The sequence below is a fragment of the Entelurus aequoreus genome, linkage group LG25 (assembly GCF_033978785.1).
Source record: "Entelurus aequoreus isolate RoL-2023_Sb linkage group LG25, RoL_Eaeq_v1.1, whole genome shotgun sequence".
NCBI lineage: Eukaryota > Metazoa > Chordata > Actinopteri > Syngnathiformes > Syngnathidae > Entelurus > Entelurus aequoreus.
This window is the reverse complement of record NC_084755.1, coordinates 3,738,447-3,758,114: the sequence shown is the minus strand read 5'-3', so window position 1 is coordinate 3,758,114 and position 19,668 is coordinate 3,738,447. Positions and strand designations below refer to the sequence as shown.

At 40.7% G+C, this 19,668-nt stretch overlaps 2 protein-coding genes across 2 annotated transcripts in view; one reads left to right on the top strand and one right to left on the bottom strand.

Moving 5' to 3' along the window:
* The first annotated feature begins 392 nt into the window (after positions 1-392).
* rps2 (ribosomal protein S2) lies at positions 393-6,643 on the top strand. The gene is made up of 7 exons (XM_062036263.1): positions 393-459; positions 750-887; positions 973-1,062; positions 5,633-5,740; positions 5,799-6,132; positions 6,360-6,451; positions 6,516-6,643. Exons 2-7 carry the CDS (start codon positions 753-755, stop codon positions 6,594-6,596), a joined length of 840 nt encoding a protein of 279 aa, XP_061892247.1. The 5' UTR covers positions 393-459; positions 750-752; the 3' UTR covers positions 6,597-6,643.
* Positions 6,644-6,939: 296 nt separating this feature from the next.
* The window catches only part of ndufb10 (NADH:ubiquinone oxidoreductase subunit B10), a 16,307-nt gene continuing 3,578 nt past the window's right edge, over positions 6,940-19,668 (bottom strand). The window contains exons 2-4 of the mRNA XM_062036281.1: positions 16,676-16,814; positions 10,410-10,549; positions 6,940-7,076 (exon numbers count right to left, since the gene is read on the bottom strand). Of these exons, the coding sequence (XP_061892265.1) occupies positions 6,988-7,076; positions 10,410-10,549; positions 16,676-16,814 (368 nt within the window). The 3' untranslated portion in view covers positions 6,940-6,987. The remainder of the gene's footprint in view (positions 7,077-10,409; positions 10,550-16,675; positions 16,815-19,668) is intronic.

Here is a 19,668-nt window from a genome sequence, read left to right as displayed (position 1 = left end):
TCAATATTTTAAATAACTATCAAATATTAATATAGAGGATTAAATCATATTTTTTCATATCTCCTTTAATGATAACTAAAATACGAGTTTAGAGTTTATTTTATTTCGAATCAATTTTTTGAATAACTCAAGTATTAATATAGATGATTAAATCATATTTTTTCATATCTCCATTAATGATAACTAAAATACGAGTTTAGAATTTATTTTATTTCGAATCAATATTTTGAATAACTATCAAATATTAATATAGATGATTAAATCATATTTTCTCATTAATAATAACTAAAATACAAGGAAAATGTGCTTTGGAGCGTCTTCAGAAAATTGTATAGTGAAAAAATGCCGTTAGGGGGCGGTATACAGGCGGGATTTTGTCATCCAAATATCGCGATGTTTCATGCGTGAATAAAAGCCAACGAGACTTCCGCTAGGCCTTCTTCCTATTCAAACAATCACGTAAGTACATCGCATGGCGGACATTACAACACAAATATCCTTACTAATCTTGGCCATCCTTCGCCAATTGTATCCCTAAGTGCTGTGATGTTTCACGGAAGCATATTATGTAGCGAAACTGACGACATTATTGTCCCCAGTTTTTATATCTGGTAGATAAAGCAATGTTTTCTAGTAGCCATAATGGCGACGATGGTGCTGTGAATAAGGGAAACGTGAATATTCTTAAAGCGGCACGGAATTTTAACTACAGAAAGGTGGATTAACACATTTTTGTTGTTGTTTGACAGCAAATGGCGGACGACGCCGGTGGTAGAGGAGGTTTTCGCGGAGGTTTCGGCCCAGGCGGCCGGGGTCGGGGCCGTGGACGCGGCAGAGGCCGTGGCAGAGGCCGCGGTGCCCGGGGAGGCAAGTCCGAGGACAAGGAAGTGAGTTTCCCCCACTTTATTTACTAATGTCCAGTTTGACTTATACCCAAAATGTACACATTTTTTAATATTTACCCATTTGTAGTGGGTCCCTGTAACCAAGCTGGGCCGCCTGGTTAAGGACGTGAAGATCAAGTCCCTGGAGGAGATCTATCTCTACTCTCTGCCTATCAAGGTAGGTTTATTATTAAGATGGGCTCTTTTGTTCATTATTAGCGTAATAGGTCATTCATTTATTTAATTGCATTTTTCAACAGTTTGATATAGGGCTGGGAGATATGGCCTTTTTTTAATATCTCGATATTTTTAGGCCACTTGATGCATATAATCACAGCAGTATGATGATTCTATGTGTCTACATTAAAACATTCTTCTTCATACTGCATTAATATATGCTACTATTAAACTTTCATGCAGAGAGGGAAATGTCAACTACCGTATTTTTCGGTCTATAAGTCGCTTCGAGTATAAGTCGCACCGGCCGAAAATGCATAATAAAGAAGGAAAAAAACATATATTAGTCGCACTGGAGTATAAGTCGCATTTTTGGGGGAAATTTATTTGATAAAACCCAACACCAAGAATAGACATTTGAAAGGCAATTTAAAATAAATAAAGAAAAGTGAACAGGCTGAATAAGTGTACGCTATGAGGCATAAATAACCAACTGAGAAGGTGCCTGGTATGTTAACGTAACATATTATGGTAAGAGTCATTCAAATAACTATAACATATAGAACATGCTATACGTTTACCAAACAATCTGTCACTCCTAATCGCTAAATCCCATGAAATCTTATACGTCTAGTCTCTTACGTGAATGAGATAAATAATATTAGTTGATACTTTACGGTAATGTGTTAATAATTTCACACATAAGTCGCTCCTGAGTATAAGTCGCACCCCCGGCCAAACTATGAAAAAAACTGCGACTTATAGTCCGAAAAATACAGTAAGTCAATTTAGCAAAAGTGTATTTATTAAACCGTTATAAAGCAGTGGCACAAACATTCATGTCATTTCAAAACAAAGTGCAAGATTGTCTGACATTTTAAAACAAGCTATTAGTGCACTTCTGTGCAGGCCTGGCCCTAACCAATCTGGCGCCCTAGGCAAGATTTTAGGTGGCGCCCCCCCACATCGGCAGTGAAGTGTATATACTCACAAGAAACCGAATAGCTTTGTCTTTTACCTTTTTTTTTTACTTAAAGAAAGCAAATTAACATATTATATGAGAATGTTATGTTATGATTATCTTTAACCGAATCACAGCAGTGCTCAAATTAAAAAAACAGCATTCCCTCTCATGTGATATTGCTTAATTAACATTAATGATGTGCACTTTAACAACTAGGCTTACAACTATACCTAATATATAAAGGGGTGGAAAAGTGACTATTACCTACAGGGCAAACATTAGCTAACCAGAAGGCAATAACAATGTAAACAAAAAACACCTGATTAAAAGATCTAATACAAATGTCCCTGAGGAATGTAAGGTGGGAGTACTGTAATTACCTAACGTTACATTATTATTTTCCATAACAATTTAGCCCCCTCCACAATATTAACCCGACGTTAAAACAGAACTAGCTATTCATTGATTAGCAATTGCCGAATCATGTAACATTAGCTTAATGCTAAAAAGCCAGGTTACTATATCACATTCTGTAACAGACAAATAATTTCATGTAGGCTAACGTTACCTACCTGCTACCTCTGTCTTTTTCTTGTTTCTCTTCTTTTCTCTTTTTTCTTCCCTGGGCACCTGACAGTTTTGGCCGTTTTGACATTTTGTGTTGATTTTTTGATGTGACGTCCAAAAAGAGTCATGATTCGGGGAGGGGGGGGGGCGTAATGTTGTAACAAATATTTATATTAAATAGGCTTTACTTTGCATTTTAATTAACGTGGGATTATTTTTTGTATTAAGAAATAATAGTACCAACTTTTTTTTTTTTTTTTTTCCCAACATTTGTGGCACTGGCGTGGCGCCCCCTGATGGACGGCGCCCTTAGCATTTGCCTATACGGCCTATGCCACGGGCCGGCCCTGCTTTTGTGCATGATGTCACTAAGATGATAAATCAAAACGACACTAAATTAAAGTGCACTTTTTGTACAGAACGCCACTATAATTGTTTAAAACTAGGGATGTCCGATATTGTCCAACTCTTAATTACCGATACCGATATCAACAGATACCGATATGTACAGTCGTGGAATTAACACATTATTATGCCTAATTTGGACAACCAGGTATGGTGTAGATAAGGTCACTTTTAAAAAAATTAATCAAATAAAATAAGATAAATAAATTAAGAATATTTTCTTGAATAAAAAAGAAAGTAAAACAATATAAAAACAGTTATATAGAAACTAGTAATGAATGAAAATTAGTAAAATGAAGTGTTAAAGGTTAGTACTATTAGTGGAGCAGCAGCACGCACAATCATGTGTGCTTACGGACTGTATCCCTTGCAGACTGTATTGATATATAATGTAGGAACCACAATATTAATAACAGAAAGAAACAACCCTTTTGTGTGAATGAGTGTAAATGGGGGAGGGAGGTTTTTTGGGTTGGTGCACTAATTGTAAGTGTATCTTGTGTTTTTTATGTTGATTTAATAAAAAAAACAAAAAATGATACCGATAACAATAAAAAAAATGATACCGATAATTTCCGATATTACATTTTAAAGCATTTATCGGCCAATAATATTGGAAATCTTTAGTTTAAAACAAACAAAGTGCATTTCTGTGCATGATGTCACACAAGATATTTCAATAAGTGTCAATTAAAAATGAGCTGCATAATAGGAAATCAAATAGTGTATGTCCTTCGCTATGTGGTAGGTTCCTGCCGTTGTTATCTCCTTATGTCGTGGACTATTTTTTTCATACGGTGTTGATGTGGAAATGGTTGCCTCTGCATTTTGTTGGGGTGGCGCCGAACGGAGATGTTGACATGCAGAGTTTCAAGCACTCTTTATTCTCTAGCGGGTGACTTTTCAAATGATGCTACAAATTAGCAGTAATGCTACTTTTTGTAGCTTTTGCTCCACATTTGACATATTACGGTTGTCTGTTCGACATCTTCCCGCTTGAAGCCAAACCACCGCCAGACGATGGGCCCCCTGCTGTTTTTCTTGGGAATTCTTCTTTCATTTGTTACCAGATTGGCACCTTCTTTCTCTCGTATTACCACTCGCACCACAGCTAACGTTACCCATGCCGCTGCCTCTCTGCTCCATGAGGGCGTATACGTTTGTGACGTATGGAAGAAGGTGCGCTTGTTTTATGTCTCTGTGAGAAGCAGAGACAAGAGAGTGAGAAGAGCCTGTAGTGTAATGCCCGCAGCTAAAAGCAACTGCGTGAGAACGTATACTCCAATATCACGATAGTCATTTTCTATATCGCACAGAGACAAACCCACGATATATCGCCCAGCCCTAGTTTGATAGATGCCGGAACAAGTGATAAGGATAATTAAGCTCTATTTGGCCACCGCTGCTGTACAACATATCCTGAATAGTGTAGTTTAACTTTCTTCTCGTGCTAACGTATGCTCAGAATATATTTCTGGGCTGTTTTATGCTAATGATTTAACTTTGCATTAATTACGCTGCGTGGAAAAGTCCAAAATGTGTTTTTTTTTTTGGTGATTCATCTCTATTTGAGAAAGCTTGCTGAGGGTGTTTGACTTTGTAGATTATTTTGGAGTTAGGTGTATTTTAATAAAAGACCACCATCACATTAGTTTTTGACAGCTGTAAACCAAGGTGATACTGTGAAGTGAATTTATATAGCGCTTTTCTCTAGTGACTCACAAAGCGCTTTATACATAGTCCATCCATCCATCTTCTTCCGCTTATCCGAGGTTGGGTCGCGGGGACAGCAGCCTAAGCAGGGAAGCCCAGACTTCCCGAGGCGTTCCCAGGCCAGCTGGGAGACATAGTCTTCCCAACGTGTCCTGGGTCTTCCCCGTGGCCTCTTACCGGTCGGACGTGCCTTAAACACCTCCCTAGGGAGGCGTTCGGTGGCATCCTGACCAGATGCCCGAATCACCTCATCTGGCTCCTCTCCATGTGGAAGAGCAGCGGCTTTACTTTGCGCTCCTCCCGGATGACAGAGCTTCTCACCCTATCTCTAAGGGAGAGACCCGTCACCCGGCGGAGGAAACTCATCTGGGCCGCTTGTACCCGTGATCTTGTCCTTCCGGTCATAACCCAAAGCTCATGACCATAGGTGAGGATGGGAACGTAGATCGACCGGTAAATTGAGAGCTTTGCCTTCCGGCTCAGCTCCTTCTTCACCACAACGGATCGATACAGCGTCCGCATTACTGAAGACGCCGCACCGATCCACTCTTCCCTCACTTGTGAACAAGACTCCGAGGTACTTTAACTCCTCCACTTGGGGCAAGATCTCCTCCCCAACCCGGAGATGGCACTCCACCCTTTTCCGGGCTTTACATAGTGAAACTCAATATCTAAGTTCCATTTAATTAAAGCAGTGTGGGTGGCACTAGGACCAGGTGGGGTAAAGTGTCTTGCCCAAGGACACAACGGCAGTGACTAGGATGGCGGAAGCGGGAATCGAACCCGGAACCCTTAAGTTGCTCTACCAACCGAGCTATGCCGCCCCTGCTCATGTCTTGGCTCTGTTGGTGTTCCTAATGTTACGATTTGTTTGCCTTTTTATTCCAGACTAATTCTGTCAACTTGTTTTTTTGCATTGTAGGAGTCTGAAATCATTGACTTCTTCCTGGGTTCTTCTCTGAAAGATGAGGTTTTGAAGATCATGCCTGTCCAGAAGCAGACCAGGGCTGGTCAGCGCACCAGATTCAAGGTGAGTTCCTTGGTTGCCACAGTGCAGGTCCAGATGTTAAGTCTGCTGGTCTTTCCAGGCATTTGTTGCCATTGGCGACTACAACGGCCACGTTGGTCTGGGAGTGAAATGCTCCAAGGAGGTGGCCACTGCCATCCGTGGCGCCATCATTTTGGCCAAGCTGTCCATCGTCCCTGTCAGGAGAGGTTACTGGGGTAACAAGATCGGCAAGCCCCACACCGTACCCTGCAAGGTGACCGGTCACTGCGGGTCGGTCCTGGTGCGCCTCATCCCTGCACCCCGTGGTACCGGCATCGTGTCTGCGCCTGTGCCCAAGAAGCTGCTCATGATGGCTGGTATTGACGACTGCTACACCTCTGCAAGAGGCTGCACCGCCACGCTTGGCAACTTTGGTAATTTTCTTATTTTACTGAATCCCGATGCTTCTCCTAGCTCTGCTCAGCTTCACCTATCATGCTGTGGTGTCGCTGACTTTTTTCCGGAGAGATAGAAACGAGTGTTGAAATGCACGGTGGGAAGACCCTTGGTCTCTATTCCCTTTTTAACAATGCTCTACACTTCATTCTCTAAATGTGTTGCGTTTGACCATGTTTGAAACTGTTACTCCTCCCCTTTCTAGCCAAGGCCACCTTTGATGCCATCTCCAAGACTTACAGTTACCTGACCCCTGATCTCTGGAAGGAGACCATTTTCACCAAGTCTCCCTACCAGGTATGGATGCACAACTCACTCACTCTTTGCTGATTATAACATCTCCAACGCTTTTTGCTTTCAGGAGTACACTGACCATCTGGCCAAGACGCACACCAGAGTGTCCGTGCAGAGAGGCCAGGCTGTCCAGGCAACACCCACCTAAACTTTTTGTACGGTGGAACTGTTGAAATAAACGTTCTGGGAGTAAAATCTTTGTCATGTTTTTGATGAGCAATCACACCACCACGGTGTGTTTATGTGGAGAAGAAAATCAATACAAGTTTGATAACTTTCTGGCTCCAATAAACCACCACAATCTCAAATTACAAGTATAATATGATAAAATCCCACCTGTTGCGTCTTTAAGTTAACCTTTTTCAAGCAGTCTTTTAATTTCATACACTGCATCATCTGGTCCTACAAGTATTTGCACTGAATATATGCTAAATTTAACAGGCTTAGTGCATTTTCTGTTTTGGCAGTTCAAAAAAAAAAACCAAATATGATTTATAACACTTTATTTTACAACTATTACACAGGATGGATGAGGGTGATTAAGCATTTTGGGCTTGAGCTGCAATCATCCTCTCTTTTTGCTTCATGAGACATTTCCTCGCATTGGCATAAGCTCCAAGATCCTGATCTGGGATAAAAAGGGAAAAAATCGACATGAAAAAAGGTACGTAGTAGTACTCTTTCAACCTTTTGGAGCCAAGGCACATTTTTTTTCATTGAAAAAATCCAGGAGGAGACTATCCCTTCCTCGTCATTGTGTGCCTAACTTGTCACTTTTTAACAATCTAAGCTTAATAATACACCAAAAGAAAGCTTGTCTTTTATTCCTGCTTTTACTTTTTCCACTTCCAGGTGTCCAACACACAACACATGTCATCATATCCTGCGTCCCCCGCCCTTAAAGGGAAACTTCGGTTTTTTTCAACCTGGGCCCTGTTTTCATAATTTTTTCTGTATATGTGAGTGCTGGATAAAACATTTTTTGAGGTCGCGCCAGTATTGAGCAGGGCAGGCAGCCTCCAGCCCAGCTAACGCTCGTACACAGGGCAACTGGCTCTCGTCAAAATTCGGCCTATAAACATGCATTTTTTTCACACTGACAGGCTCAGATAGTTACAATGAGTGTCCGACAACATACTAGAAAGGAGAAATTAACGTATGTCTCTACCTTTAGCTGGAGATCGCTGTTTGTTGTGAGCTGTGTCCAAATCTCACCACGCTACAAATCTCGTTCCGAAATCTCGCGATAACTCGCGACAAAACACCGGTGGAAAAACAGTTACCTGACTGAGGTGAAGAGAGATGACTGAAGTGATTTTCTGTTGGATTACCGAAGATTACTTCGGAAAAACAGTTACCTGACTGAGGTGAAGAGAGATGACTGAAGTGATTTTCTGTTGGATTACCGAAGATTACTTCGGTAATCCAACAGAAAATCACTTCAGTCATCTCTCTTCACCTCAGTCAGGTAACTGTTTTTCCACCGGTGTTTTGTCGCGAGTTATCGCGAGATTTCGGAACGAGATTTGTAGCGTGGTGAGATTTGGACACTGCTCACAACAAACAGCGATCTCCAGCTAAAGGTAGAGACATACGTTAATTTCTCCTTTCTAGTATGTTGTCGGACACTCATTGTAACTATCTGAGCCTGTCAGTGTGAAAAAAATGCATGTTTATAGGCCGAATTTTGACGAGAGCCAGTTGCCCTGTGTACGAGCGTTAGCTGGGCTGGAGGCTGCCTGCCCTGCTCAATACTGGCGCGACCTCAAAAAATGTTTTATCCAGCACTCACATATACAGAAAAAATTATGAAAACAGGGCCCAGGTTGAAAAAAACCGAAGTTTCCCTTTAAGTTCCCCTTACATTGTCCTGTGACCCGAGTAACCAATACATGACAGAAAACATGTTACAAACAAAACTCAACAGCCTATATTGACAATATAAAGTTGTTCTAATCAAATACCTGACACAATTGTTGGATATGACTTCAAACCATAACCATCATTAATTCTCTTGTCTCAAAGAAGGCTTACAAAGCAATGAGCTACCTGCTGCCACCTACTGGTACAGAAGAGTATTACATGGTTACTCTGCTGATCTCCAGACAGCACACACTACAATATGGAAGTAGAATGGTCTCACATCAATTTATATATATCAATATATTAATACATATGCATATATTAATAAATATATTGTCCAGGGTGCACCCCCGCCTTCCGCCCGAATGCAGCTGAGATAGGCTCCAGCGACCCCGAAAGGGACAAGCGGTAGAAAATGGATGGATGGACAAATGGGATATACAAATAAATAAATAATTTGTAAAAATAAACGCGTATTGGTAAATATATTTTTGAGATGTGAAAATATATATACAAATAAAATATATAAATATCAAAATGTGACATACAAATAAGTGAATAATTTGTATAAGTTCTGCTGAACAACCAGCAGAGGGCACTGCAGCCAGAGCGGTCTGGGTCACAGAGCATTATATGCAAAATGCCCGGAGTTCTCAGTACAAAAACAATCCATGTCTTTACAGAGAGAACGCACAACGGGCCTGAGCTTGCTAAAGTTAGCGTTGTATTAGCTAATGTTAATTTATCCAGTTAATCTGAAAGACCGTGCTAGCTGCTTATTTTATTGTATCAATGCCGTGTAAACATACTGATCTCTTATCAGTGAATGTGTGTCAAATCATCATCATATGACCCTCCCTAGTGTGCCTCTGATTGGCTCGCCAGTGTCTGACCATGTCTATGACCCATACCGCTCTGGCCTGCAGTGCCCTCTGCTGGTTGTTCAGGGGAGTGTGTAGGTCACATTTATTTGTGCATCTGCTTTGTGGGAGGAATGTCTCACCGACACAAAATCAAAAAAACGATCCACATATGCAAATTCAATACAAAAACAAGCATATTTATATTCAAATCTCAAAAATATATTTACAAATACACATTTATTTATAGAAATTCTTGATTTATTTGTATGTCACATTTTTATATTTATACATTTTATTTGTATATATTTTCAAATCCCCAACATATATTTACAAATACGCGTTTATACAAATTATTTATTTTTTTGTATATCACATTTGTATTTGTATATTTATTAATATATGCATATGTATTAATATCATATTTATATATATATATACAAGTTGATGTGAGACAATTCTACTTCCATAGTACAATGGCACATTGTTTGCGGATTATAATTATTGGTTTGCAAAAAATATTTTTCTGACCAATTAGGTAAAATTGCATAATTTCCCACGGCTCACCAAACAATATCTCACGGTACACTAGTGTGCCGCGGCACAGTGGTTCGTCTGTCACTTCCATACACCAGTTCAGCCTTGTCTGGTAATGATGTAACCTAATAAGGGTTTAGTGTGAAGTATATCATAAATATAGAAACACGTCCCTATCCTACATCTAAAGCCAATTAAATATGAAATATTAGATTAGATTGTGGAATATAATCAGGGGCCAATAATAAAATCAGGTGGTTAGAGTGTCCGCCCTGAGATGGGTAGGTTGTGAGTTCAAACCCCGGCCGAGTCATATCAAAGACTATAAAAATGGGAGCCATTACCTCCCTGCTTGGCACTCAGCATCAAGGGTTGGAATTGGGGGTTAAATCACCAAAAATGATTCCCGGGCGCGGCCACTGCTGCTGCCCACTGCTCCCCTCACCCCCCAGGGGGTGATCAAGGGTGATGGGTCAAATGCAGAGAATAATTTGGCCACACCAAGTGTGTGCGAGACTATCATTGGCACTTTAACTTTTAATCTAAGACAAGGACGAGCTCCAGGACGTTAAGCTAAAAGGCAATTAAAAATGTAAACAAATCATAAAACATTTCAATGACACAATTTGTTTACTCATGCATCTAATTAGCCTTCAGCGAAGAAAGAGGATCCCGCGTAAATGAAAAATGTACAAACTCACAGCGTGACTGGAAGTTCTTGGCAACTTCCTCGAACTGTTGCATCTCCTTGGAACAGTTTTGCTCGTAGCTGGGACCTTCTCTCTGGTGGCAGGCCCTGACACGCTCCTGGATCACTTTTACGATCTCCTGGTCTACTTTACTGGGGTGTAGTGGAACACAGGACAACACATGTCAAATGTGTGCAGTGGTAACTGACTTCTTTCCAATGCTCGAACAGCAGGGATGGGTAGAGTAGCCAAAAGATGTACTCAAGCAAGAGTACCGTTACTTTTGATAACATGACTCAAGTAACAATAAAACATCCATCCATTTTCTACCGCTTGTCCCTTTCGGGGTCGCTGGAGCCTATCTCAGCTGCATTCGGGCGGAAGGCGGGGTTCACCCTGGACAAGTCGCCACCTCATCACAGGGCCAACACAGACAGACAACATTCACACTCACATTCACACACTAGGGACCATTTAGTGTTGCCAATCAACCTATCCCCAGGTGCATGTCTTTGGAGGTGGGAGGAGCCTATCTCCAGGTGCATGTCTTTGGAGGTGGGAGGAGCCTATCTCCAGGTGCATGCCTTTGGAGGTGGGAGGAGCCTATCTCCAGGTGCATGTCTTTGGAGGTGGGAGGAAGCCGGAGTACCCGGAGGGAACCCACGCAGTCACGGGGAGAACATGCAAACTCTGCACAGAAAGATCCCGAGCCCGGGATTGAACTCAGGACCTTCGTAATGTGAGGCAGACGCACTAACCCTTCTTCCACCGTGCTGCCCCAATAAAACATAGTCATCCCAATAATTACTTGAGTAACAGTAAGTATTCATTGAAAAAACTACTGAAGATCCGAGTCCTGGACTTCCAGATCAACTCAGGATCCACAGCAATGTGAGATACCTCTCACTATTATGTTAGAGCCACTATGGACTTGACTCTCACAATATTATGTTAGATCCACTATGGACTGGACTCTCACAATATTATGTTAGATCCACTATGGACTGGACTCTCACAATATTATGTTAGATCCACTATGGACTGGACTCTCACACTATTATGTTAGATCCACTATGGACTAGACTCGCACACTATTATGTTAGATCCACTATGGACTGGACTCGCACACTATTATGTTGGATCCACTATGGACTGGACTCTCACACTATTATGTTAGATCCACTATGGACTAGACTCGCACACTATTATGTTAGATCCACTATGGACTGGACTCTCACTATTATGTTAGATCCACTATGGACTGGACTCGCACACTATTATGTTAGATCCACTATGGACTGGACTCTCACTATTATGTTGGATCCACTATGGACTAGACTCTCACTATTATGTTAGATTCACTATGGACTGGACTCTCACAATATTATGTTAGATCCACTATGGACTGGACTCTCACACTATTATGTTAGATCCACTATGGACTGGACTCTCACAATATTATGTTAGATCCACTATGGACTGGACTTTCACTATTATGTTAGATCCACTATGGACTGGACTCTCACAATATTATGTTAGATCCACTATGGACTGGACTCTCACACTATTATGTTAGATCCACTATGGACTGGACTTTCACTATTATGTTAGATCCACTATGGACTGGACTCTCACTGTTATGTTAGATCTACTATGGACTGGACTTTCACAATATTATGTTAGATCCACTATGAACTGGACTCTCACAATATTATGTTAGATCCACTATGGACTGGACTCTCACAATATTATGTTAGATCCACTATGGACTAGACACTCACACTATTATGTTAGATCCAGTATGGACTAGACTCTCAAACTATTATGTTAGATCCACTATGGACTAGACTCTCACACTATTATGTTAGATCCACTATGGACTGGACTCACACTATTATGTTAGATCCACTATGGACTGGACTCTCACTATTATGTTAGATCCACTATGGACTTGACTCTCACACTATTATGTTAGATCCACTATGGACTGGACTCTCACACTATTATGTTAGATCCACTATGGACTAGACTCGCACACTATTATGTTGGATCCACTATGGACTGGACTCTCACACTATTATGTTAGATCCACTATGGACTAGACTCGCACACTATTATGTTAGATCCACTATGGACTGGACTCTCACTATTATGTTAGATCCACTATGGACTGGACTCGCACACTATTATGTTAGATCCACTATGGACTGGACTCTCACTATTATGTTGGATCCACTATGGACTAGACTCTCACTATTATGTTAGATTCACTATGGACTGGACTCTCACAATATTATGTTAGATCCACTATGGACTGGACTCTCACACTATTATGTTAGATCCACTATGGACTGGACTTTCACTATTATGTTAGATCCACTATGGACTGGACTCTCACAATATTATGTTAGATCCACTATGGACTGGACTCTCACACTATTATGTTAGATCCACTATGGACTGGACTTTCACTATTATGTTAGATCCACTATGGACTGGACTCTCACTGTTATGTTAGATCTACTATGGACTGGACTTTCACAATATTATGTTAGATCCACTATGAACTGGACTCTCACAATATTATGTTAGATCCACTATGGACTGGACTCTCACAATATTATGTTAGATCCACTATGGACTAGACACTCACACTATTATGTTAGATCCAGTATGGACTAGACTCTCATACTATTATGTTAGATCCACTATGGACTAGACTCTCACACTATTATGTGAGATCCACTATGGACTGGACTCACACTATTATGTTAGATCCACTATGGACTGGACTCTCACTATTATGTTAGATCCACTATGGACTTGACTCTCACACTATTATGTTAGATCCACTATGGACTGGACTCTCACACTATTATGTTAGATCCACTATGGACTGGACTCTCACATTATTATGTTAGATCCACTATGGACTGGACTCTCACAATATTATGTTAGATCCACTATGGACTGGACTCTCACACTATTATGTTAAGTCCACTATGGACTGGACTCTCACTATTATGTTAGATCCACTATGGACTTGACTCTCACAATATTATGTTAGATCCACTATGGACTGGACTCTCACAATATTATGTTAGATCCACTATGGACTGGACTCTCACAATATTATGTTAGATCCACTATGGACTGGACTCTCACACTATTATGTTAGATCCACTATGGACTAGACTCGCACACTATTATGTTAGATCCACTATGGACTGGACTCGCACACTATTATGTTGGATCCACTATGGACTGGACTCTCACACTATTATGTTAGATCCACTATGGACTAGACTCGCACACTATTATGTTAGATCCACTATGGACTGGACTCTCACTATTATGTTAGATCCACTATGGACTGGACTCGCACACTATTATGTTAGATCCACTATGGACTGGACTCTCACTATTATGTTGGATCCACTATGGACTAGACTCTCACTATTATGTTAGATTCACTATGGACTGGACTCTCACAATATTATGTTAGATCCACTATGGACTGGACTCTCACACTATTATGTTAGATCCACTATGGACTGGACTCTCACAATATTATGTTAGATCCACTATGGACTGGACTTTCACTATTATGTTAGATCCACTATGGACTGGACTCTCACAATATTATGTTAGATCCACTATGGACTGGACTCTCACACTATTATGTTAGATCCACTATGGACTAGACTCTCACACTATTATGTTAGATCCACTATGGACTGGACTTTCACTATTATGTTAGATCCACTATGGACTGGACTCTCACTGTTATGTTAGATCTACTATGGACTGGACTTTCACAATATTATGTTAGATCCACTATGAACTGGACTCTCACAATATTATGTTAGATCCACTATGGACTGGACTCTCACAATATTATGTTAGATCCACTATGGACTAGACACTCACACTATTATGTTAGATCCAGTATGGACTAGACTCTCAAACTATTATGTTAGATCCACTATGGACTAGACTCTCACACTATTATGTTAGATCCACTATGGACTGGACTCACACTATTATGTTAGATCCACTATGGACTGGACTCTCACTATTATGTTAGATCCACTATGGACTTGACTCTCACACTATTATGTTAGATCCACTATGGACTGGACTCTCACACTATTATGTTAGATCCACTATGGACTAGACTCGCACACTATTATGTTGGATCCACTATGGACTGGACTCTCACACTATTATGTTAGATCCACTATGGACTAGACTCGCACACTATTATGTTAGATCCACTATGGACTGGACTCTCACTATTATGTTAGATCCACTATGGACTGGACTCGCACACTATTATGTTAGATCCACTATGGACTGGACTCTCACTATTATGTTGGATCCACTATGGACTAGACTCTCACTATTATGTTAGATTCACTATGGACTGGACTCTCACAATATTATGTTAGATCCACTATGGACTGGACTCTCACACTATTATGTTAGATCCACTATGGACTGGACTTTCACTATTATGTTAGATCCACTATGGACTGGACTCTCACAATATTATGTTAGATCCACTATGGACTGGACTCTCACACTATTATGTTAGATCCACTATGGACTGGACTTTCACTATTATGTTAGATCCACTATGGACTGGACTCTCACTGTTATGTTAGATCTACTATGGACTGGACTTTCACAATATTATGTTAGATCCACTATGAACTGGACTCTCACAATATTATGTTAGATCCACTATGGACTGGACTCTCACAATATTATGTTAGATCCACTATGGACTAGACACTCACACTATTATGTTAGATCCAGTATGGACTAGACTCTCATACTATTATGTTAGATCCACTATGGACTAGACTCTCACACTATTATGTGAGATCCACTATGGACTGGACTCACACTATTATGTTAGATCCACTATGGACTGGACTCTCACTATTATGTTAGATCCACTATGGACTTGACTCTCACACTATTATGTTAGATCCACTATGGACTGGACTCTCACACTATTATGTTAGATCCACTATGGACTGGACTCTCACATTATTATGTTAGATCCACTATGGACTGGACTCTCACAATATTATGTTAGATCCACTATGGACTGGACTCTCACACTATTATGTTAAGTCCACTATGGACTGGACTCTCACTATTATGTTAGATCCACTATGGACTGGACTCTCACACTATTATGTTGGATCCACTATGGACTAGACTCTCACTATTATGTTAGATCCACTATGGACTGGACTCTCACTATTATGTTAGATCTACTATGGACTGGACTCTCACTATTATGTTAGATCCACTATGGACTGGACTCTCACACTATTATGTTAGATCCACTATGGACTGGACTCACACTATTATGTTAGATCCACTATGGACTGGACTCTCACTATTATGTTAGATCCACTATGGACTTGACTCTCACACTATTATGTTAGATCCACTATGGACTGGACTCTCACACTATTATGTTAGATCCACTATGGACTGGACTCTCACATTATTATGTTAGATCCACTATGGACTGGACTCTCACAATATTATGTTAGATCCACTATGGACTGGACTCTCACACTATTATGTTAAGTCCACTATGGACTGGACTCTCACTATTATGTTAGATCCACTATGGACTGGACTCTCACACTATTATGTTGGATCCACTATGGACTAGACTCTCACTATTATGTTAGATCCACTATGGACTGGACTCTCACTATTATGTTAGATCTACTATGGACTGGACTCTCACTATTATGTTAGATCCACTATGGACTGGACTCTCACACTATTATGTTAGATCCACTATGGACTGGACTCTCACACTATTATGTTAGATCCACTATGGACTAGACTCTCACACTATTATGTTAGATCCACTATGGACTAGACTCTCACACTATTATGCTAGATCCACTCAACGTCCATTGCACCGGTCACCCAGGGGGGGTCCCCACATCTGCGGTCCCCTCCAAGGTTTCTCATTGTCCCATTGGGTTGAGTTTTTCCTTGCCCTGATGTGGGATCTGAGCCGAGGATGTCGTTGTGGCTTGTGCAACCCTTTGAGACACTTGTGATTTAGGGCTATATAAGTCAACTTTGATTGATTGATCTCTTTCATCACCCTCAGCAGGGGTGACTGACCAATGACTGCACTGCTAAATTTATGATGAGCTTCTTTATGATCAATTCAGGTGTACCTAATAAAGTGTCCACTAAATGTACAGGGGGGAAAATAAATGCAATCTCACAAGTCTCTCCTCCACTGCATGTCAGCCTCGTAGTAGCACACGTAGTCTCCCTCGTGGCAGTCGATCAGCTCGGGAACACGGCGGAACTTCTCGTGGTAGTAGACCAACCTGTTTTTAGCCCGAAGGCTTTCGATGGTTTCTAGGAAGTGAGGACATGAGATTTAGTGACATTTTAACAGTTGACAAATGCTAATAGTTGCATGCTAGCTGACCACCTACAATTAGCGCACCGCTTCACTACTGTAACCTATTTTTTATGGACTTGCCTCTTTGTGATGTTAAGTTCTTGTTATAAGCAGTCATACAGGTATATGCCTTGAGCTCTTATTTTGAAGGCGCTAAGAGCGGAAGTGGTGACACGTTGCGGTGGAGCCGAGATTTTGAAAGAAAGGAAATAAAGCCCTGTAAAGACTGCAGTGTTTCCCACACATTCATTTATTTGTGGCGGCCCGCCACAAAAGAATTACGTCCGCCACAAATAATAAAAAAAATATATATATTTTTTTGTCCTGTCCAGCTTCTCAGGCAAATCATATAGTTGATGTAGATGCCCATATAGGCTGTTCAGATTTACTTTACAAAAGAGAAGTGTAGGATACTTTTCTTGTTGCCTTATTTGTATTTGACCACTACTGTTTTCTGTTTATTTGTTACTGACTGTGGCAGGACACCTCTGCCTCTGTTTCACTTTATGTTGCTGGTAAATAATATGGTTGTAGTAGTAGGCTAAAGTTAAATTATTTAGTATGCACTAATTAAAGGGGCAGAGCTTTAAGAGACACTTTAGCCTTTATATTTTATAAGATATATTTTTTGTAAGAACCACAATTAATAAATATATTTCAGTGAATAACTTATTGTTCAAATCTGTATATAAATATGTACATAAAGTGTTGTAATTATATTGTAAAATGGACGGACGTTTAAAACAAAACTGTTATTATTAATTAGTAAGTATACATTTTTTGAGCCTTTTTAGAGAAAATCATATCATTGTAGTAAATTATGCAAATTACTAGATGAGGTATCTTGGCAGTTTATGGGAAACACTGGACTGTGATGGTTTGGTTAGATACAAGAAGGACATTGATGTTACCTGCACCTTATGTAACATGCATCCAGAGACTGTTTACCACCCGTTTTGGACTTGTGAAAGCACTCCATCACTATGCCAGGCATCTGTCGCTTCATCCTGGACAATATTCATGACAAATGTGTGCTTTGTTTTAAAGATGTGCTATTTGGATTTACATTGTATGAAAAAAATGTGAAAATGAATTTTACCTTTGCAGCCTCATTATACTATTGGCTAAGTGTTATATTCATAGATGTAAGTTTCTCAATACCCGACCAGTTTTTTGTGCCTTTAAATAAGATTTAGAACTCTACATTAAAACACTCTCTACCTCTAACAACCAAAAAGCTGTGAAAACGATGATGCTGTGTTCCAAATTTAAGTTATTTACTGAGATTGAGTGAGATTACGGCAGGGGTGTTTGTTCCGACGTTCGTTCGTTCTTGTCTTCGTTCTTGCATTCATTCCTATAATTCTTTCTGCTTTCATTCCGGCGTTCGTTCCTACGTTGGTTCCTATGTTCGTGCCTACGTTCGTTCCTAAGTTTGTTCCTACGTTCGTTCCTAAATTTGTTCCTACGGAGCTTTTTTAAAAGCTATTTTTAAGTGTCTTAATGGATTAGCCCCTGATGTGATGTGTCAAGAAATACAAAGATACAGTCACATGGACAAAGATAAGACCTTCTGGAGGAAAGTTCTGTGGTCAGATGAAACAAAAATGTAGCTGTTTGGCCACAATACCCAGCAATATGTTTGGAGGAGAAAAGGTGAGGCCTTTAATCCCAGGAACACCATTCCTACCGTCAAGCATGGTGGTGGTAGTATTATGCTCTGGGCCTGTTTTGCTGCCAATGGAACTGGTGCTTTACAGAGAGTAAATGGGACAATGAAAAAGGAGGATTACCTCCAAATTCTTCAGGACAAGCCAAAATCATCAGGCTCCAGTTTTACACGACGACCACTTTATTTCCTTTCTTTCAAAAACCTCCGCGCCACTACAACGTGTCACCACTTCCGCTTCCTTTCCTACGTTTGTTCCTATATTTGTTCCTCTGTTCGGCCCTCAGTTCATACCTACGTTCGTTCTGACGTCCGTCCGTTCTTGTCTTCGTTCTTGCGTTCATTCCTACAAATCTTTCTGCATTCGTTGCGGCATTCGTTCCAACATTCGTTCCTACGTTCGTTCCTCTGTTCGGCCCTCAGTTCATACCTACGTTCGTTCCGACGTCCGTCCGTTCTTGTCTTCGTTCTTGCGTTCATTCCTACAAATCTTCCTGCATTCGTTGCGGCGTTCGTTCCAACATTCGTTCCTACGTTCGTTCCTCTGTTCGGCCCTCAGTTCATACCTACGTTCGTTCCGACGTCCGTCCGTTCTTGTCTTCGTTCTTGCGTTCATTCCTACAATTCTTTCAGCAATCGTTGCGGCATTCGTTCCTACATTCGTTCCTACGTTCGGCTCTAAGTTCATACCTACGTTCGTTCCGACGTCCGTCCGTTCTTGTCTTCGTTTTTGCGTTCATTCCTACAATTCTTTCTGCATTCGTTGCGGCGTTCGTTCCTCAGTTCATACCTACGTTCGTTCCGACATCCGTCCGTTCTTGTCTTCGTTCTTGCGTTCATTCCTACAATTCTTTCTGTGTTCGTTCCGGCGTTCGTTCCTGCGTTCGTTCCTACGTTCGTTCCTACGTTCGGCCCTCTGTTCATACCTACGTTCGTTCCGATGTCCGTCCGTTCTTGTCTTCGTTCTTGCGTTCATTCCTACAATTCTTTCTGCATTCGTTGCGGCGTTCGTTCCTACATTCATTACTACATTCGTTCCTACGTTCGGTCCTATGTTTGGCCCTTAGTTCATACCTACGTTTGTTCCGACGTTCGTCCGTTCTTGTCTTAGTTCTTGCATTCATTCCTATAATTCTTTC

Bases quoted from the DNA above. Each gene is read 5' to 3' on its own strand.
- rps2 (XM_062036263.1), top strand. From the start codon at position 753: ATGGCGGACGACGCCGGTGGTAGAGGAGGTTTTCGCGGAGGTTTCGGC. The intron at 1,063-5,632 runs GTAGGTTTATTA...TTTGCATTGTAG, and splicing joins TCTACTCTCTGCCTATCAAG to GAGTCTGAAATCATTGACTT. The intron at 6,133-6,359 runs GTAATTTTCTTA...TCCCCTTTCTAG, and splicing joins CGCCACGCTTGGCAACTTTG to CCAAGGCCACCTTTGATGCC.